Raw genomic sequence first — 22,328 nt, forward strand, 5'->3', positions numbered from 1 at the left:
ATTGCATCCATGCTGTGTTGTGTGTTTATACTTGGATTTCATTAAGCCCTATGTGTTCAGGGTTGTCCTACACTTTCAATCTACTATTTCACCTGCTTTTGGTACAAATGCTGACCACATGCAGAATGACAGTTCAATAAATCTATTGTGTTGGCATAAGTTGATAAAAAACAATAAGCCCCACTAACCAAATTGGTGTGGTCGTGTGTTCTGAAATATACTGGCGTGAAGACGGTACACTGCGTTTGGATATGCTTGTTAAACAGGATGCCTCAGCTGACCACATTCAGTCTGCAATAACAGGTCATCTATAATCAGCTTCCATTCTCCAATAAACACATATTTATATTTTCCATCTTAACAGCAGTGTATCTCATTATCATCTCCCTCTCTCTGATAGCCACTTACTGCACCACGGAGTTATGGGATTGTTCCTGCATAGTGTCGCTTGCCAATGTGGTAAAATTACGGGCATTAACAACAGCCTATTAAAGCTACAATTGCATCGCACTGCTGGATTACTTATTGATATTTGGCAGAATTGCAGCACTAAAAATTTTAATGTAAACATAATAAATTCTGGGGGGGCGGTAATAAAAACACAATAAAGAGAAAGATCAAACAGCATTTATTATCATCTTAATATAATTTATATTTAGATAAAACTAAGATTGACAGTTAAGTGTAGTGGTGCATACATTAAACAATGGATTTAGTGTATACATGCACAACTCTTGCAGAATAATCAAGTTTGCTTTAAGCTCAAAGTTTGTGTTTTCTGGTTTTGTGTACCAAAGCGTAAATTAATAATAGCATAGCCTCTGCTAAGCACAAAATCACAGTAATTCCAGTAAAGATTTAGTCTCAAGAAATAAAAATGAATAAACCTCTTGTTTTTTTGTTTTAATCAAAGCCTCCAAGGGTAAAGTACATCTTTGACTCTTCTTTTCATGTGTTTGTGGTCAGAGGTCACTGTCTGTATGTTGTTATAGTCCAGGACTGTCTGGATTTCAGCGGTCGGCATTCATCTTCCTTAGCTTTGGTGGCAAGTTATCCTCCAACCTCCCACCGGCTGAAAGAAGTGGGCTGTGCATGGGAACCGGAGCAGGGGACAGCGTGGATGGCAGGCTGTGTTGGTACAGGTCTCCAGTTGACTGGGTCATGGGTTCAAAGCCCACCTTGAGAGACTTTAACCCTAGACGATTTGCTGCCTCGGGGCCAGGTGAGGAACTGAGACGTTGCAGCTTTAGGGGGAGGTCTCCGGTGCTGCAGGCCTTCTCTGAGTGCTGGGAGCTAAGCATAAGCACTTTCCTCTGAAGGTCCTCCTTCCCCGATGAACTCATCCTCTGCAATTTGCTTGGAAGTCGAACCCCAGTCCCTACATGATGGCCCCTTTCCTCAGTAGTGTTAATACAATCCACAGAAAACACGCGGTCACGTCGGGCACCGTGGCTCTCAGTCAGTGCGGGGGTAGGAGTAGACAGAGGCGATGGGAGAGAATTCTTCTCTTCATGCTCCTTGACACTGTACGGTGGTGTCGGCACCTCGAACGTGCTGTGGAACTGAGAGTAGTCGACCCTGAAAAAACCCTCTTCCAGGGACATTACTGGTAGGAAACGATGGCCCCATAAAACCTCATCCTCAGTGTATGACGTTCTTGCCTGGCATGTCATACCTAGAAGAGAGTGACGGCAGTAATAATTTTAATAACTGCTATTAAATGGGGTTTCAGCAAAACAATTATAGGCTGATAACGAGGAATCTGTAGGATCGGCATCACTGCATGCTATCTCTTTTCTCTCTCCTTTATTTCTTGTGATGACAGCTTCATGCTTTGCTCTGTGTGATTATCCAGTTCAGTTTAGTCACGTACTAGAAGATTTAAAATAAACCCACATGAAAGGGCTATTGCATTTCCCAGTTCATAAAAGTAACAAGAGGCTTTTACACCCTAATGTTTTTATTTTCAAAGCTTGCCATGTTCCAATACTGATGTACTGTAATGGAATATGTGAGATGAAGATCATTATATATATATATTAGGGGTGCAACGATATTCGTATCGATATTGAACCGTTCGATACAGTGCTTTCGGTTCGGTACGCATATGTATCGAACAATACAAAATTTGTAATTTATTTTATCAACTTTCCTTCTGACGATGCTGTCTGTGTTGAGTGCTCAGTGAATCTGCGTTCGACTACTCCGCCTAGGGTCGACAGTGCAGCCTAGGCGGAGTAGTCGAACGCAGATTCACTGAGCGCTCAACACAGACAGCATCGTCAGAAGGAAGAGCGCAGGGCAAGCTAGCGAGACAGAAGTTAAGCTCTCCTTACATCATGGACCTCCCCCACTCTCATTCAGATCTGGCGTTTGGAATTATTTTGGTTTTCATGTGACGTATGACCCTGAAGGTAAGCGAGTCATGGACTAAAGTAAAACAGTATGTTGGATGTGCCATGCAATGCTCAATTACATGGGTGGGAACTAGTGTGTTAGCGCAGTTAGCTCGTTAACGTGTTGGCCGTCTAGCCCCATGCACGGGTGATCGGCGGTAGCTCGTTAACGGAGATTTGCCGTGTTGTGGCGTTAAGGTCATTTCAACGAGATTAACCTGAAAGCACTAGTGGGAACACAACGAATATGACTGCACATTTACGCCGACATCATCCTAGTGCAAAGACAAGTGGAAGCAGACAAAAAACAAGCAAGCATGCTACTAACTTTAGCCGAGTCATTTAGACAGCTGTTTAATATGCTGCTGAGAATATAGCCCAGAAGAAGCGGATAGTATAGCTTTTATTTTGGAAAGAGACATCTCTCTGTAATAAACTCTCTTTTCCAAAGATGAGTGATTCCTCAATCAGATACAGGGCTCGCAATATCGCTAGCTCAACGTCCCGGGGCTAGCGATTTTTTCAGTCGGGCTACCAAAATCTATCTCTTCCCTGCCCGTCGGGCTATTGTAGGAAGGAAAAATATATGTCAATGCTTTTGCATTCTTTCGGAAATGTAGCTGGGTAATTATGTCATTGGCATCGGTGAGCCACTGTCAATATGTGACATATTGAAATCGCGTTTGAATTTGCGCTTGTTTTTTTGCTTTCACTTTGCAATCGCGCAAACTGTGTATAGAGAGCGACAGCACTGATCTGTGAGTGATGATAATTTGCGCACCAATTCCTCTGACATCGTCTTATTAATCGTTAGCTTACTATGCAAACATGACAAGTGAAATCTCCCGCAGCTTAAACATGTGAGAGGTTGATCGCGCAGAGAATCGCTGAGCTTATGTGAGTGCGTGTGTAAAAGCAGCAAGATTTATATTTGACTACGATGACCTGGATGACTGAGAACCTTCACAGACAGATATATATTTTAGTTCTGCTGAGCCAAATAAGACAGGTCAGGGTGAAGAAGTGACAGCCAAAGAAAAGCTTACCACAAAACGGAAAAGTTATGACAAATCAGACTATAAGGCAAAAAGAAAGTGCAGCTTTATGGTTTCATGGACAAAATAATTTCTGTGGCTGCAATATGATGAGCTAAATAACCAGGGCTGCACATAAGTGGTCCGCAGGTGCGCATTCGCTGTCAAAATAAAAAACACGCACAAGGGTTAGGGTTAAATTTAAAAACTGTACTTTTGAGTTAAAATATATATTTATAATTTTAATAAATGACAAATTAAAACGGCATGAACATTTTTTTTGTATCGAAAAAATATCGAACCGTGACACCAAAGTATCGAACCGAACCGTGAATTTTGTGTATCGTTGCACCCCTAATATATATATATATATATATATATATATATATATATATATATATATATATATATATATATTTCTTTCCTGGATTTCATAAGCTTTGTAAGTTTATCTTTCCTTGATCTGGTAAATTATTTTCACATTTTCTTCCATTAATGGTGGCTAAAGTTGGCAGATGGTTTAGGCAAAGCTGGTTGTGATAATTGCTCATTTAAATCTGATCATCGTGATGCTCTTACATCAAAACAACATGGCATGTGTTCTGTCTTTACTTGTCTTTATTTAACTCTCTGTGTTGATTGCAGCTTCAGTCTTCGGCCAGCTAGAAGAAAATCATCTGTTGGCAAACTGGGATCAGTTTTCATCATGCTCTGGTGGAGGGCCTAAATTATAGATGATGTATTAAGCAAAGATTTCTAGTAATGGGGGTGCCTGTGCGTCTGCTTTGTGTACACGTTTTCCATTTGACCTGAGGCTTGTAAAGTAATTTTCTTGACTTTTGGATGTTTGTTGGAGGTCATTCGTGATCAATAATCACTTAGTTTGAGTTTCTTTTCTGATCCAATGGCTTTGCTACAACCTGAGCTCTTCTGTGAAACACTACAGTTGGCTAAAGAGTAGGAGTCTGATCCAGTCCCTCTGAGGGATGATATGTTCTGTGTTATGTCATAACCTGATGCTATTCCAGGCACACGACTCATCTTCATCCACAGAAACTCTTCACCATTTCTGTATTTTTTTTCTAATTGCCTTAAGGCTCAGCTTTAATTGCAGTTGCAAGTTTAGGATAATTTTCCAGCATTTTCTCCACTCTTACCAGTAAAAAACTGAACTTCAGTTGATTATAGTTGCACAAGACAACAGTAATATCAATGCAATGGAAGCTTTTGGGTCGAGTCTGACAGGCATGCTAGTTAAGGTTCATCATTTAAGCATACTTTAGGTATTCTGGTTAATGTCTACTGCTTTTTGCATAAAAATAAAAGCCCTCGGCACATCAAGACTTTATGTAAAATTCCTGACACTGGCAGAGGTTAGAGAGTACATCAACTTCATTTGCTGAGTGTTATGTTAGGGTCAGCGAATTTACATAGTTGCACGTCATCTGCATATTGTCAAGGGGCAGCCTAAAGATGAAGTCAATATACCATTAAAAGGACAAAAAAAAAATCTTATGCCATGTTGACTGCCCTTTAGTTTTATAGTTTCTTATATAGAGCTAACAAATTCTGCCATTCTCAGTTTTCATCTCATTAGGTTGCCAGAAGTCAGCACCAGCATGGATCTTGTGTGATGCTGGGTTCAAGCGACAACCCATGTGATCCTGTTCTATTGCCACACAGAAGAAACTAACTATAACTCGTTGTTTAAAATCAGACATAAACGAGAGCTTGGAATTGATTTTAGCTGTCAGAATTTTTTTTATCAGCAATGAAATTAAGTAGTTTTGTCACATTGTTGAAAACAGAAAAAAAATGCCTTGAAGACATAAACTAAAACTGACAAGAATTAGAGCCACTGCATGGTAATCTGTCAAGTCTGGTTGAAACAAAGTGAATGAGTAGGAGAGACGATCAACAAGCTGAACAGCTGTGTCAGCAGCAGCTGGATATACCGGGAAGCTGTTAATGTGTTTGGGGTAATGGGATGTGGGTTAGTGTGAAGATGCACATACGGAAATGACATTTTAAAAATATGCTTATTTTTATTATTGTTATTATTTTTAAGCATTCCTTTTCCATACAGTTGACAGCATATTGTGGACAATTGTAGGTGACACTTCCAGGGCTTTCCTCTTCTACTCCTCAGCTCCGAGTGCTGTGCACTGCGACACTAGACTTCTAGCTGCACCCTGATTTAATGGTGTTATCAACAGAGCACAGCCGTGTTGCCTGCCTGGCTTCTCACTTCCCGCTGATCCTTCCCTTCTGCTCTAAGCCTATTCAGCTCCATGGTTTCTCCTACAACAGTGACACAGGCAGGGTTATGGGGGGATGCCTAGAAGCACGGCTGAAAAGAAAAGAGGAGGATGGATTTATTTGTATTGGACTTTTGGGATGAATCATTGTGTTAAATATGCAACAGAGAGATCTGTGTTGTTGCTGAGGGTACTCCAGCATGGCTGCCTGTAGCGTACAGCAGCGGCTTTATACCAGTGTCTCACACCCTCTGAATTACTTCTGCGCTCAGATGTCATGTGAAAAATTGAGTGGAACTTCAACTAAAACCTCATTCATCAAAGTGACACACGCATCTATGACCACAGGGTTTTATTATGCATAGAGTAGACATAAACTAATTCTGCAGAAATAAAATATCCCTTGAAATTCAATCAGTGCGTCATTCTCATGTGTTGATGTCATCCTTGGTTTCTCCAGTTCTTGTGCTGTTCAAATATGCCAAACTGGGAAGGTGGGGAAATTAGATTCCAGATTATGAGTATCTATTTGATAGGAGCGTTATGTGGCTTGTTATTAATGTTGGACTTTACATTTAGATTGGGAGTGAGTAAAGCGGGGAGAGAAAACAAACAATGGGAATGGGGAAGGACACAGTTTAAAGAAATGACGTAAGATTGCTCACCGGTAGTTTCAACGATGCCCTCGAGGATAACGACAATTTCAAACTGTTCACTCATGAGAGAGCGCTGGGATAGGTCAAAAAAGGGGCTCTTGGGATTAATTTCATGACAAATGGTGAGAGGGGATACCAGAAAGAGCTGGTCTGCACCCGTTCCAAAGCCTACATCCAATTCGCACTGGTCCAGAGGCAGGAACTCGCCCTCAGGTGTCTGACGAGACTGAAAGATAAAAGTCACACATAAGTAGACGGAGACAGAGGAAAGTGTAAAGAAAGCAAAACAAAAAGATACAAAAATAAAAGAAAGAGACAGGGAAGTGATAATTACATTCATGTAGTCTTTAAAAAGTCAATTGAGTTCTTCTGTCCACCTATAAATGAAATATTTTTGTATTCTACTTGGTACTTTATGACAATGTTAAAATGCCCAGTATTACAAGTCCAATGGAAAAGTGTGGCAAGTTAAGTACCTCATTTGTAATTGAGCTGTATATGAAAAACTATTTAAGCTGCTTTAGCATGCTTGTACTTTCTGCCCATCTGCAAACTGCTTTGCAACCCACTTCTGCTCCAACTACTCCTTTCATGCTGTTCTCAATGCTGCCTGCTTTCTCCTGTGCTGGGTTTTGTAGTTGATGTCTACCTTCAAATCTAAAGGACAGCAGATTGAAATAACATCAATTAATTCGAGTATAGTGGTCCAGACTCAACTGATATTTTAAAAGCAGACCGATAGACTATAGAAATATTATTACTTTCATCTAATTAATAAGTGTTCCAAAATTTCATGAGTCAAAAGGTGAGAAAATGCATTTCTCTTAAAATATATAACTCTCTCACTCTATATATATAATCCCTCACTCTCTCTCTGTGCTATCTTGTTTGCCATGTCCACAGACTTTGCGCTTCACATTGATTTCTAGGAGAACTTGCAGGCAGACGTATGAGACAGCTGTGTTTGGACAGGACTTGCCCACAGAGCGTTAATTGGTGCGGAAGCATTTAATTGCCCAGATGATGTTAGAGCTCAGCACCGGGGTCCTGGATGTATTTTCTTCTTTCCTGTCTTATTCTGTCTAATCAATCTGTTCACCTTTTCTCTTCACATTTTCTCAATTAGCAGTCTGTTTCACCTGTTATTACAAAGTCTTTTAAATTTCAAGACATTTTCTGACATCCTGCTGCAAAAAGCCTTTCCGATTTTCAAAAGCTTCAGGGTGGGCCATTTATATGGATACACCGCAATAACATGGGAATGGTTGGTGATATTAAAGTCCTGTTTGTGGCACATTAGTATATGTGAGGGGGCAAACTCCTCAAGATGGGTGGTGACCATGGTGGCCATTTAGAAGTCGGCCATCTTGGATACAACTTTTGTTTTTTCAATAGGAAGAGGGCCATGTGACACATCAAACTTATTGGTAATGTCACAAGAAAAACAATGGTGTGCTTGGTTTCAACGTAACTTTATTCTTTCATGAGTTACTGTATTTACAAGTTTCTGGCCACTTATAAAACATGTTCAATGTGCTGACCATTGTCTTGGATTGTCAATGCAACCCTCTTCTCCCACTCTTCACACACTGATAGCAACACCGCAGGAGAAATGCCAGCACAGGCATCCAGTATCCGTAGTTTCAGGTGCTGCACATCTCGTATCTTCACACCATAGACAATTGCCTTCAGATGACCCCAAAGACAAAAGTCTAAGGGGGTCAGATCGGGAGACCTTGGGGGCCATTCAACTGGCCCACGACGACCAATCCACTTTCCAGGAAACTGTTCATCTAGGAATGCTCGGACCTGGCACCCATAATGTGGTGGTGCACCATCTTGCTGGAAAAACTCAGGGAACGTGCCAGCTTCAGTGCATAAAGAGGGAAACACATCATCATGTAGCAACTTCAAATATCCAGTGGCCTTGAGGTTTCCATTGATGACGAATGGACCCACTATCGTTGTACCCCATATACCACACCAAACCATCACTGATGTTCGACTAATGCCACTCTCCAGTGACATGCAGCAAGTGCTACGCTGTGGGCTCTTGCTGAATAGGATAGCCACTGATGTTTCTTCATTAGTGACAGTTTTCTTGTCCACATTTTGGCAAATCCAACACTGAACCAGTTTCATGAAACTTAGCAAGCAGTTTGCTAACTGTAGCATGGGAGATGAGTGGTCTCGCAGGGTGTCTTGCATTGAAATCTGCTGCAATGACCCGGTTACTGCGTTCACCAGATATCAACACAATTTCGATCCGCTCCTCACGTGTTAACCTCTTCGACATGTCAAAGGCTGTGAACAAAGAGAAACTTGTAAATAACTCATGAAAGAATAAAGTTACGTTGAAACCAAGAACACCATTGTTTTTCTTGTGACATTACCAATAAGTTTGATGTGTCACATGGCCCTCTTCCTATTGAAAAAACAAAAGTTGTATCCAAGATGGCCGACTTCTAAATGGCCACCATGGTCACCACCCATCTTGTGGAGTTTGCCCCCTCACATATACTAATGTGCCACAAACAGGACTTTAATATCACCAACCATTCCCATTTTATTACGGTGTATCCATATAAATGGCCCACCCTGTATAATTAATGTGAAATATTTTCATAGCTATAAAAAATGTAGGAAGGGAAGATAAAAACAGGTGTGGGTGGGGAAAAAAAAGTCTTGAGAATCAAAGATTATTTTGGCAAAAATCCACATTTAAGATAATTAGGAACAATATCTTCTTTGGCATCGTGGAGCTCAGTTAAAGTCAGTTATCAAAAAAAGATGCTTAAACTCCTTTTAAAGTAAATTAATGTCATTAACTCCAAAGAAAATAATCTGCAAAAAGATGATTTTACTCTTTTCACAGATTAATTTTTAGATTCTTTTACATGACACCCTGCCTTCTCTACTCTTCTCTCTTTTTTTGGGTCATTGTTTTACCTCAAACCAATTATTTGGATGCGTCACTCACCAGCCACCCACCTAACAGCACACACTACTCCTCCACCTCAGCTCCACGCAGCTTCATAATGAACTCCCACACAGACTACCACACAGCCTCACCAGCTTCTCTGTAATGCTTTCTGCCATTTCTGGATCTTTTGTTCTTGTTGTGAATCTTAATAATAATCAATACACTATTCACTAAAACACAGTCCCCTCTTTCACCCCTGCCCGAAACACCAATGAAACTGGAAATTGGCCATTTGTAGGCTACTTAACACACCCCTAACCTAGCTGGGTCATCTGTTTACTGATCTAAGCCATTCTGTTTTACTCTGACCCAAATGAGTAACCACTAATTTTGCTCTGGCTAGAATAGAAATTATCCACTGGAGTTAGCTAGTTAAGCAGATGCTTGCTCCATGATTTGGTTAAAAAGCCAGTCTGCAGACTCATTGTTGATGTTTTCAGCCCACTGGTCACCAGCTGATTGAAGAGCGCACATTAAATTAAAGACACGGCTGTTGAAATATATTTGCATGCTTAGCCTAAACACTTATCTTATCACTTATCAGTTCCCAGAGTCAGAACCAGACACGGAGAAGCTGCATTCAGCTTTTATGCTCCTTATATCTGGAACAAACTCCCAGAAAGCCTCAGATTAGCTGAAACACTCAGTTTATTTAAATCCAGGTTGAAGACTCACCTGTTCTCAGCTGCATTTGAATAAAGCACCAAATCCACACTTTTAAGCTTAAATTTCAAAACTTACATTTAACTACTGATTTTATCTACTGTTCTGATTTTATCTGTTTTGATTTTATATACTGTTTTGTTTGTTTGTTTGTTTGTTTGTTTGTTTATTTGTTAATTAGTTAGTTAGTTTATTTGCGTGTTTTAATCAATTTTAAATCATGCTTTTTATTTGTTCTTGTTTCTAATGTCTCTGTAAAGCACTTTGAATCACCTTGTTGTTGAATTGTGCTATACAAATAAACTTGCCTTGCCTTGCCTTATCTAAGAGAAAGCTTTCTGCTTTCAACTTGCAATAGAAAAGGAGTGAGAGATGAAGAGGGGCTGTAGTGTTTGGAATGTAGCTAAAAGTAGCTGAAGTTGCAGATATGTAAACCTAAACCCTAAATCTGAGAGCAGACAGCTGCTGAAAGTTTCAGCATTCAGGGAATACTTCTGGTAAATGGTAAATGGACTGGTTCAAATATAACGCTTTTCTACTCTATCTGATCACTCAAAGCGCTTTATACAACTAATTCATTCACCCAATCACACCCATTCACACGAGCATTTTTTCTAAGCTGTTAAGTGCTCCCTATCTAACATTCATGCACATTCACACTCCGATGGATCGAAGAGCAACATGGGGTTAGTATCTTGCCCAAGGATATTTTTGATTGAACCACCAACCTTCCGGTTAGTTGCTGACCTGCTCTACCATCTGAGCTACAGCCACCCCACTTCTTAACAACAGGGAAATAAATAATGATGTGCTATTTGGCCTTGAAATAAACCAGACCAGGTGATGTGCTGATGCCGGTCTTGCTACAGGTGCTCGACAGAAAACAGCAGTTGGAGACCACAGCACAAACAACCTTTATTGTGACTCTGTGCAATGAACTTGCAGTCATGTTTCCTTTGAAATGGTTGCTTCAAAAATGGGGTCTGTGACCACTTAGAGTCAGTTGCCATCATTAAAGCAACTGTGGTGCATTAAAATGGCAATAAAGTGCTAATAAGAGATTCCTGGTTGAAGGAGTCAAGTTTGCAATTCCATTAAATTTTTTGTGATAACAGTGATAAATAGGTGGAAATTTACAAATTTCTTGATGTCTGTTGCAATTTTGTTGCCATTTGGATACACATAGACTGCTTACATTCAGAGTCCAGCCAGAATCTCAAAGATTTGAAACAGAAATTAGTGATGTCATTGCTCCAGGACATCATCTTAACAGCAGAATCAGACAGGAACTCAAGCAGCTTTCCTTTCATGTAAGAATATAACTAGAATACGACCAGTTGAGTGGAGTCCCCATATTACATATATTGCTTGCAGAGTGTTTGCAGTCTGTTATAAATCAGCAATTACTAGCAGACCTTCATTAGTCTAAAGGGGACTACAATCAGGCCCAATCCAACCACGACTGTTTGGAGACAGTCTACCTTTTACCAGGGGACCTATGCAACCACACTGCGATTGAAAGTGGCTGCTGTAGTACTTTTAGATTGCTAAATGTGAAGAAATTAATTGGAATCATCTAAAAACTACAAAGGAAATTTCTGTCCTCTTCTTTATTCTCCTGTGTCTGGGCCATTAGATGAACATGTCTTCAAGAGAGCTTAAACACATAAGCACACTTTTTTCATGTATAGTATAAAGTTTATGGAATAAAATACACTTTGCTTGAGCGTTTCTCTTGGTTTTTGGTGCCTTCTTTAAATGTGATGAAGTTTAAAGTTAGCTAGCCTAAAAATAGCCTAGTTAAGCTATAACTGAGCATGACGTGAATGTAGGTAATCAAGGCATTATACCGAATGGGAAAACTAAAGTAAAAGCAGAAACTGTTTATAAAATAATCCAAAGACGATACATCACATTTATCTGAAACACTGATGCTGACTAGTTTAACAAAATGTCATCAGGTAATTTTTCTGATGCATGCACATAGACTGCATATTAGTCTTAGCTAATGTGACGGTGCACAGAGATGGTTCTGCATTTTTTTCCTCGTGTGAATTATCTCAAAATGTTGCAGCAGGTAATCATTAATCCAAACTCCAAACAACCGTGCATATTAAACAGCATGTCTATAAACATGATTTATTGTTAGAATCTGTATTCGTTTTACTAGATAATAAAGTAGCTACTGCTGAGTTTGAAGTGCTGCAAAAATAAGCTTAATTAATGAAAATTTTCTTTTAGTGTGCTTCTTTGTACTTCCCGCCCCCCGCGCTACAGTTACTAGTCCTAGTCCGATTTCATCCTGACCTGCCGGTGATATTGTCCTATCTCCCAGATGCAAACTGTGAATAAGGTGCGAGTAAACAGGTTTTGCATTGCCAGAAAACACTGCATTCTATTTCTATCTCCTGTGAATATCAATGAGATGCTCGTCTGGATTTATGTCGGGGAATGACTTTCGTGTCGAGCGGGCATTGTTCACTTGTCAGGTGCTTACAGGCCACTGAATACTATTTGGCATTGTTCCTCCTTTGAGGGTTATCTCGTGTTAGCTTAGGGAAATTCTTCTTTTCACTTTCTGTCTTAGTCGCTTAAGATTAAAAAGATGGATGACTGTATGCAAACATTGACAGGCAAAGCTTCTTACAAAGGCCCCCTGGCACTCTCCTAGACTCCTTCTTGAACAAAGATCCCGAGATAGCTGAGCTTGTCTGCTTTTTTTTTCCTCCTGTAAATCTGACATGCTGTTTCAACCAATCAACAGATTTTTCTCTCCAAGCTCTCACATAGTCAGACAGGAACTGTTTTTATTTCTTCTCCACAATATTTTTGGGGAGAAGAAGCACTGGATGAGCACACAAACATCTCTCTTTGAATTTTTACCTGTCACGTCTGATTGCTCACCATGCCCATCAACGACTCAGCTACTCATTATCATTAGAAAAGCGAGGCGTTTTTTTTTTCCCCCTCTGTGCTTGCAGTGGAAGTGTCTCAGTGGTGTGAATGATGCTCATGGATAAAGACAGGTGATAAATAAAACTGATTAGACCTAAAGGGTCCTGGTCTTCCTACTCAACTCCACTCCTGCTCGGCCAGACCCTCATCAATCAGCAGCTTCAGTGGAGATGGAGGTGGAGGTGCTTATAGGCAATCAGATCGACCGGCCGACAATCCGTCCAAATCACGCGCGCTTTCAGGCTGCAAGTTATGCACAGCCTAATCATTAGATTTAGAAAAGCCTTGGTTAACATTTCATTCAAGCCAATTCAGCCAAGACTGAGTGAGATTAATTAGAAAAGTTAAATCACAAGTTTAATTAATTGGGAGAAACAACCTGAGGTAGACTGCATGGTGTTCTTCTGCTCTTACAAACGAGACTGCAACTGCAAACAACTGCTTGTGTTTAAGACTGCTTACGAACGGGTTTAAAATGAATGTCTGCATCTTCCTACACTTTCAGCTGTTGAAAGGCAGAATCGCTTAATGTAGCCAGCCTCTGGTAAAAGCATAAAAGACGGCTCAGTTTCTCTGCAGAACCTTTGTTGCACCATCGTCACCAAGATGTGTTCCTACCACAGCAACTCAAGATTTCATTTTTTCTATTTAAATGTGTTACTTTTCTCCTTTTATATAACTGAACAACACTTACATAGAGCTTTCATTGCTTCGCCTAAAAGCTCCCTTTATCCAGTCAAGCAGCCATTTCTGCTTTACTGTAAATCGCTTTTTACATCATAATCAAATACAGTTTAATACACCTCTGCATGATCTGTTAATGAAAGAGCTCAGAGGGGAAACCTCACTGAGCTGAGCAGGCACACAATTACACAATTGAATTGTGAGACCAGCTTTTGGTGGATTTATCCACTTTAGAGAACGTTTGTCTAAAGGTGCTCTTTTATGAGTGTGGAAATGTCAACTGAGAAGAGGAGAGTTTTCCTATTTAACATGTTTTACCGAGGGTAAGGTCCAGGTTACTTTTCTTTGAGACTGCATATTTTTGTTGTGTGTACTTTTTACATAATAGAACTGAAAGAAAGCTATTCAAACACACATGGGCGCATTAATCGGACACACATAATTGAGTCTTGAGGCACAAGAAAAATGTGGCTCATCCTGATAATGTGAGACCAGCTATTGTGCACAGATCAACTGAAAAGCTTCCAAAGATGACACCTACTCAGGGCTGTACAACAAAGTTAATAGAGGCTCTCTTCTACACAACAGGGGGAGATGAATGATGGCAGAAAGATGTTAATCTTGAAATTTCGTAAATTAATGGTCTTATTTTTACTCTAAACGCAATCTTAATGCTGCCGTTCATTTCTAACGTGCACATTAGCGCCCATAAACTTTAAGCTCGGGCCAGTTAAACATGAAACTTAAAGAAGCATATTTAGGTCTAACACTATCCTTTAATGAAGGAGACGTGGGAATCCGTTTAGTTTTGGACGAGATCAAAGTAAAATGAATTTTATTAATTGGAAATTCTCTGCAGTACATACTAATAGACTAATCAATCTTCTAATCTGTGTTCTATTAGTTGCAGCAGTGCAAGATGGGCTTCGCTGCTAATTGTGAATCCGTGTAAATTGCCATGACAACATAAGCAGTGCGTTTGCGCTGCTCTAACTTTACTGCACAGCTTCATTTGTGGCATTATTAACATACAGCTTAACGGGCTCTGCATACAAGCATGAGAAATTATATTGTTAGGAAATTAATTCCTTTTAGTTATTGAAAATGTGGCGCTTACACCTGATTTTAATCTGGTTAGAGGTGCACGTTGGTTAAGCCAAATTAAGAAAGAGCCACTTTTGTGACTCATGTAACCCATTAATGTTGAATTGTAGTACACCCATGCAGTCCCTCAAAAACCAAAAATCTTCTGAGTTGAGATTAATTTTGGGCGATTGTTGAAACATGTTCACGTTTTTGAACATTCCCTGCAAAAAAGTGGTATTTATATTTCTATGCTGCATCTGCATGTGGCTGCTCTACTGTACACTGTGCACCGTTTAACAAATAGCTCACTTTAATTAGTTTTGGGATCCAATCTCAAGCCTCTGGCAGTGAAGTCAGACACAGCGAGACAACATGACCTCCACTGCTCCAACACCTCGCCTCTTCTCCAACTTCCCACACTAGACTCAGCACACGGCTTCATAATTAGTTTATTGCTAAATCTTAACGTGGAGATAATACCAAAGGATGCTTTGCTGCTTTCTCGGTGCGTGAAAATATGCAGTAGTAGTAGAGAGCGTACTGGAAAGTAACAACCTGCCACATTTGCCTGAGTACAGAGGCATGTAAAGTCATACTGATGAGGTCGCTGTAGAGGCTTAAGCTCCGCTAAAATTAAAATGAGACAAGATTAGGTGTAGCTTGAAACGCTGAGACCAGGTTGGAAAGCCATTCAATTCTCCATGTGGCAACTTTGTGACTTTGGCAGATATGGTGTCACAATGTTCTTGGCCAAAATGTGTGTTTGTTGTCACCGTGCACCCTGTGAGTTCTTCTTGTGTGGAAAATTCTTTAACGAGGCTCATGCTTTTAGTATTGTTAGGAGCCTAAAGATGCTGTATTTATGCAAAAATAATGGTCCAGTGCTTTACCCCTGATAGAAGAAAGAAAAACTTCACATTACAGATCCGGATTAATAGCAAATGCCTCAGAAAGAAACCTTGGGAATCCAAGCTGTACATCTGTTCTTATGTATATTTGAGAATGCACACTCCTACATCAGAATGTTCTGTCCTGTGTGGACTGAATTATTTAAGTATAGAATACAAACACACGAGAAACATGAACAGAGCAGACTTTCCAGCTCTTGGACTCGCTCATCAATACATGCAGAGATTCGAGGTCTGTTTTTTCCAGCCCTCTGCAGCCTGATAGTATAATTGAGTCTTTTCTTATTAGAAAAAAAAAATGGAAATCAATTCCAGTTCTAGTGCCTGTGTAACCTGCTGTGCAATCCTCTGAGGAGATATGCAGCCACGACTATTTTACTCCCTTGTATATCTCTGAAATAGAAGGCACCATTCATACAGTGAAAATATTAAGAAAAAAAATCTGCCAGGCTCTACCCAGCTGTTTCACTGCTCACCATCTCTTTCAATCAATGTCCTGCACACTCACACCCGCCTCCCGCCCTCACAGCTACACCAGAGTCATATTTTCAGCTTGGATGTTCCACCAGGATGCCCTCTGAGGCTGCTGTGGATGCCTTCCAAAGCTGCATTTCAGCTGCTTATGGTGGGACTTTAAATGTTGGCTGTCATTGGTCAGTCTTTTCCTTATTTCGTTTATAATGCAGGGATTCAAGGCCTTTTTCCATGTCCAGTGATCATCCACAGCAGTACTACAGGGCTCTTTCCAAACACAGCAGCAACAGCAATAACTTTTTGCAAGTTGAGCTGAATCCCTTAAATTCTAATTTTTAAGAGATGAGAAACAGCATATATGGCAGAGGATAATCACAAGGCTGCTTCCTGTCTGAACATCGCAAACACACTGTGTTAAATGTTGATTTTTGACTTTATCTAACAAAGATTGTGCTAAATTGTCCCTCAGTGCGGTGCCGATTTCTTCTTGGCTTAAGAAAGCAGTGAGCAGTGTTCCCCTCTGCTAATACGAGCCACAAACCTCTCTTTGGCTTCTTGGGCATGACCAAAATGAGAGGGAAAACCAAAAATTTTGCTCGTAGGTGTGAGCTGATGGCCCAAGGCGCTTTTCAAATGAAGGCTCGGTGTGTCCATGAATTCCAGTAGGAGGTGAGACAGACTGATATGTGATTTTTCTGTGTGGTTTTTAGTGTATTTTAGTTGGCAGAGTACAAAAGGACAAAGAAATAAAGCAGAAATAAGGTTACTTATTACTTTACGTTTGTTCTTTCACAACTGGGGAGTCTGACAACAGGCTACTCTACCTTTCTTTTTACATATGCATGAGGGGTACAGCCCAATTCCCTTGATTGTATCCGCATTTCGGTCAATTGCGTCATTCTCTTGCATCTTATTTCCTCTCATGAAAACACAAGGCAGGAAAAAAAGGAACTGTCTTTTTGTCTGAGCCTTCATCTGAAGCAACGTCCATTTTTTATTTAATTTTTTTACATTTTTGTCTAGTGACAGGGACACAGCTGGTCTGTCCGTCACTCTGATTTCAAAGTACGATGGCAGCTTTTGTTCGTTTAGAGTTTGCACAAGTAATGTTACTACCATCAGCGCAGCGGCCACAGCACACGATATTTGAATGTGTTACCTGCACTGCATTTATATTGTGTTTATTTCTGTCAGACTTCACTGGTAGCATAAATAATGGCAACAAATAACTAATTTGAATCAACATTTAAAAAATATATATATATTCTCTTTATTATTTCATATTAATCCCAGTTGTAACCTTCATATTTTTTCATTTTTGGGCTAATAAATCAAACTGTCTGTGTAATATTTATGGTAAGTGATTAAAGGCATTGCATAAGAACACTAGGGTAAAAAAAAATCTTTATTAAAATGTATGGTTCTTTTGACAGTCAGACCTACAGTTGCATGGTTCTAAATTTAAATGATGAAGTAAATAAAAAAATGCTATTGATGCTGACTTTTCTCTTATTCTTCTATTTTCTCATTTTAATGAGCTGACAAAAGCACTTTCAATGTGGAATGATTTAAGAGTAAAGTGAAGACTGAGTCTGTGGATTTACCTAAATTCTCTTATTTAATTGTTCTCCAAACACTACAAAGACGAGAAGATGCTATTTAATATAATAGAAACCTTGAGAAATGTGCTGGTACAACCCACCACTGTTTAAAGACATTAAAAAAATGCCTTGCAGCGCTGGATGAAGGAGTTGGTTCAGCTTCAAATCTTGTTTGATGCTTGTTTTGATTCCCACAGGAAATGGAGCTACGCAGGTGTTTTCAAATTCAATTCGGCTAAAGTGCTTCATGCAGAGTGGAGGGAAAGCTGATCGTTGTCATCTGTGGTGTCCCACTTCTTTTTTTGTTTTAATGAGTTTGGTAAGAAATACTGCGCAATGAAAAGATTTAGTAAGGAAACGAACTACTTTAACCACACTGGTGGCAGCAGGAGAAAATACCCGCTCATTTACATCTCTGCATGTAAATGAGGCGTTGAATGCTTTATAAGTTTGCAAGTTACAGTTTATGAGAAGCAAGAGGAAACGCCTCAGTTCAAAAGACTAACGAGTAACGAACATCGTATTGCAGGCACAAACTTTCTGGGTTGATTTGTGTAGATGTCCAAAGCTTTTCCAGATAAATCTGCAATAGTTTTTAGTATTTGAACCCCACTGATACAACTATGTTTCTGCTTGCAGTTCAAATGATAGAGATTTACAGTTGAAGTTGAATTTTGATGCAGTGTAAAAACATTTGTTTTGATTTCTGAAGTTTGAGGGCTGTTCGCGTATTCCACTTTAGTTTCTTAAACTCTGCCTCTCTTTTAAACTCTTTCTAAACAAGTTAAATGATTCCACTGCCACTAATGTCTTTGGGTATCTTATGATGAGGCAAGACTTAAAAAAGGCTGTAGTTCAACAGCACCACCAACATTTCTACACAGGGACTGCACTAAAAGGCATCCAACTTAAAACAATACAACTATGGCAGTAGTTTAATTCAGCATCGTATTTGATGATAAATATTTACACGTATGTAAATCCTAAACAAGGCTTGTGGTCTGTGCACTGACTCACCAGACTGTTAGTTTTTTTTCTTTGTGTGTGTGTACTCTGGCAGTGCTGCTACAAATATTCTGTCTTGGTAAGAGAGTCTTTGAAGCGAAAGAATAAGGTTAGACCAGAAAGCCCTTGAGCAAAAAATGATAAAAAAAAAAATCTAAGAAGCACACAGTGGATGCTGTATTTATTGTATTTCACAGAGAGGGGGAGTGTAAAGAGGATGTGGGGTTGGCATAGGTCTTGGAATATATACTGATTGTATTTCTGGCAGTCTGGAAAGGAAGCAAATGGGTTTTACCTCAGCTCCATTTAAAAAAAAAATAAAATTAAAAAAGGAGTTTCCATTCTTTTTAGTGATTTCATGTCTGTTCCAATCTCATTGACACTCCTGTTTGTTAAGTTTTGGATACCCATGTTATTAAAAAAAATTGCCTTCAGTTTCAACTTACTTAATTTAACACTGAGCTCCAGTGTACTGATGTACTGCAGTTCACACTATCACTGGTGTATTACGCAGGTGGAGAGAAGCCTATGGTTCAGTCTTACAAGGTAGGCGAGTGAAATCATCGCAAACATGTGCAATTTTACTTTCTGCCTATGGGGTTGTTCACTTTCTCCATGCTTGTAACTGTGGAATAGCACAGTCCTCCCTGCCTCCCTCTTTGCCTGCATGCATCATTAAGCTGACCAATGCTGTGCTTGATGTAGCTGTGCGGAGGAGAACACACATATAAACAAGCTCCAAGCACCTCTCTAATGCTGTTTGTCTTCTTTATGGCCCATTTTGCACATTGAACATGGATGTGGCTGAATGGAGCTCTATTACGATAATTAACACAGGGGGGCCTGTCAACCTTGGTGCTGTTTGTGGCAATTTTCTGCATTGCTGCCTGTTTTTAGAGTTTGAGGTTTATTAGCTGTATTCTCCCAAAATCTGCTAAGTTGAAGCCAAAATGGCACAAACCCACTTCAACAATGCATAAGCTTCTTCTTCTTTTTTTGCAGCTAAATTCAAACACTGCAGTGCTTTCTAACTCTTTTTAAATTTCAGAAAGGAAATTTAAAAAAAAATGCATCACCTTAAATACTTTTTATGTCTTAACACTCTCTCTCCAGAGCATTGTTTTACTGAGTCCAGTGATCTGCTGTGGTGTGTCAATCTCAGCTCCCTACTGATTCACTGAGTCTAACTTTCTATCAAACACAAGGGGGAGGGGCATCTGTCTGTCACATCTGCTTACTGATACACTTCTATCTGCCCATGTGTCACCAGTTGAAGCGGAGCTGATGCTGGACACAGTAGGGACCATGCACACTGCAGCCCCCCCCCCCCCCCCCCCCCCCCCCCAATGACAACACAGTCTTTTCTCTCTTATTTCAGTGGTTTGTGAGGCACCCATCTGGCTGCTGCTCAGCTTCACCATATATACTTGTTATATACTTGAGCAATTTGCAGCTTGTCTTTGGCCTCGTGGGCTTAGGTTAGAGATTCAGCGATGCAAGCTGTCATTCAAGTGTGCAGTCACGCTTAAAATAAATGACCGTGGAAGCTTAAGGAAAGTAAAAAACAAACAAAACACGGGATGCCAGCCTTCAAAGAAAGTGCTCCACGCTGATGAGATAACGCAGTGCTGCTGAAGCTCCAGTGTATCAGCAGGGAGTCTAACAAGTTAGTGTAAGTTAACTACATTGCATCTATTTCAAAGTCATGATTTGCTTTACTGATGAAAGGAGATGTGGTCTAAAACGAACTGCTCTTACTCTTGCAGATTTAGCTTCTTTTTAAATTTATTATTATGTTATTAGCCGAGTGTGTCGATATTAAGCTTACCTTTATAAGCTTGCACCTGATCTGTGCGGACACCATGTGGCTGTTCCGTAGGTTGCCCACACGGAACATGAGGCACAGTTTGCCGTCTCGCAGAGAAATCACCGCGTCCTGACTGAACATGAGCGTTTCTGCGCGTTTCTTGGGTTGGGACATTTTTATGAACATACAACCGATGAGAAAAGCGTCCACTATGGAGCCCAGCAGCGATTGGAACAAGAAAAGGATTATGCCTTCCGGGCACTTCTCCGTAATGTACCGGTAGCCGTAACCAATTGTGGCCTCAGTCTCGATGAAGAACAGAAAAGCTGAGGGGAAGTTGTAAACATTGGCCACACAGGGGGTGTAGGATGAGTCGTGGCCATGATTTAAATCTCCTCTGATGTACGCAATGACCCACCACATCGATGCCATGACCAGCCATGCGATGGTGTAAGTTAGGATGAAGATCAGTAGGTTCCATCGCCACTTTAAGTCTACCAAAGTGGTGAACAGGTCAGAGAGGTATCTGCTGGTCTCTCCACCGAGGTTTCCGTGCTGCACATTGCAGCGACCGTTCTTCTCCACGAAACGCTGGCGTTTTTTCTTGACCGGAGCAGAAAAAGATGAAGCCCGATTTGTGTTAACCACCTGATAGTCTTCGCCAAATTTTCTACGAAGTGCCGCCATTTCAGCTCTGCTGAAGAAAGTGGGGGAAAATACTTGCAGTTTAATCCATGCTTTGGTTGTTTTGGCCTCCAAAACACTGGTTACCTGTAGTGCGTAAAATGCGCCATGGCCACTTTAGCGCGCACATGAAATCCTATGAATAAAAAAAAAAAAGAATCGTGCGTATTTCAGTGCTTTTAAAGCACAGTCATCATCCTCTCAGATAAAAATTTCCACTGTTCTGCCAGTTACTTTACATGACATCTGAGGATCGCTGACTGTAGCTGTGCGCTCTGCTCAGCCTCCCCACACTCTAACTGGTGTGATACTCGCCAGTGGAACGAAATACGATGAGTTGTCTACCATTCACAGCCTCTGGTGGGCTGTAAAGAATTGGAAAAAAACGGAAGAGGGAGAGATGTGAAGAGAGGGAGGGAAGGGGCAGGGAGAGAGGAGGATAGAGTTACACAAGAAGGCGTTTGTGTGTAAGAGAGAGATGGAGGGAGGCGTTCAGTTTGACTCTTTTCTGTCCAGTTCATTCATACAGGTAGTCAGTGTGAGGCTTAATTGATATATTCATCAAAGCTTTGGTTAATTTATTCATTGATTCCCTTTGAGTAGTCATATTGCTTTTATATTACAGCTGCTTATCCTGCGTCTGCACTGAGACACACAGCCACACAAAGTAAAGAGACTGGAGACATTTTGTGCTTTAAAGTTAGATTGTGCCATCTACTGGATAGATAACATACATACATATTTATTTTAGTGGACTGGGCAACATGGGGGCTAGGGTATCACTAACATAACTGCTGATAATATTTGGTCTTCTGCTAGCCTGTGCCAAATTGCTAAAAACCTAATAATCTGAGATATAATTAGTAAATTAAGAGCAACTTAAAAGACAAATGGAGTAGCGGTTTATGTGTTAAATATTCTTCTTGAATGTCAGTTTTTATGCTGAAGACATTGGGTTTAGGACATTTTGAGAGATGACCATTCTTGGTTCCCTTTTGGCCTCATTTTAATCAAAGCCACAAAAGGTCTGCACTTCATGCAAGTGCCATTATCATTATTAACTAATGCATAATCACACTTTGAGTCACACAGATAGCATAGTCCTCCAACCAACCCTCACCTCAAGTGTCTTTG

At 40.3% G+C, this 22,328-nt stretch overlaps 1 protein-coding gene across 1 annotated transcript; it reads right to left on the bottom strand.

Moving 5' to 3' along the window:
• Window positions 1-610: 610 nt before the first annotated feature.
• Window positions 611-21,554, bottom strand: kcnj19a (potassium inwardly rectifying channel subfamily J member 19a). The gene is made up of 3 exons (XM_085454835.1): window positions 20,532-21,554; window positions 6,354-6,570; window positions 611-1,675 (listed from the first exon to the last, which is right to left on the bottom strand). The coding sequence occupies exons 1-3, from the start codon at window positions 21,195-21,197 to the stop codon at window positions 1,011-1,013; spliced, it is 1,548 nt and encodes a 515-aa protein (XP_085310961.1). The 5' UTR covers window positions 21,198-21,554; the 3' UTR covers window positions 611-1,010.
• Window positions 21,555-22,328: the final 774 nt, after the last annotated feature.

The sequence above is a fragment of the Copadichromis virginalis genome, linkage group LG4 (assembly GCF_057382275.1).
Source record: "Copadichromis virginalis isolate Kocher_CV1m ecotype Utaka linkage group LG4, C_Virginalis_male_GT1.1, whole genome shotgun sequence".
Classification (NCBI taxonomy): Eukaryota; Metazoa; Chordata; class Actinopteri; order Cichliformes; family Cichlidae; genus Copadichromis; species Copadichromis virginalis.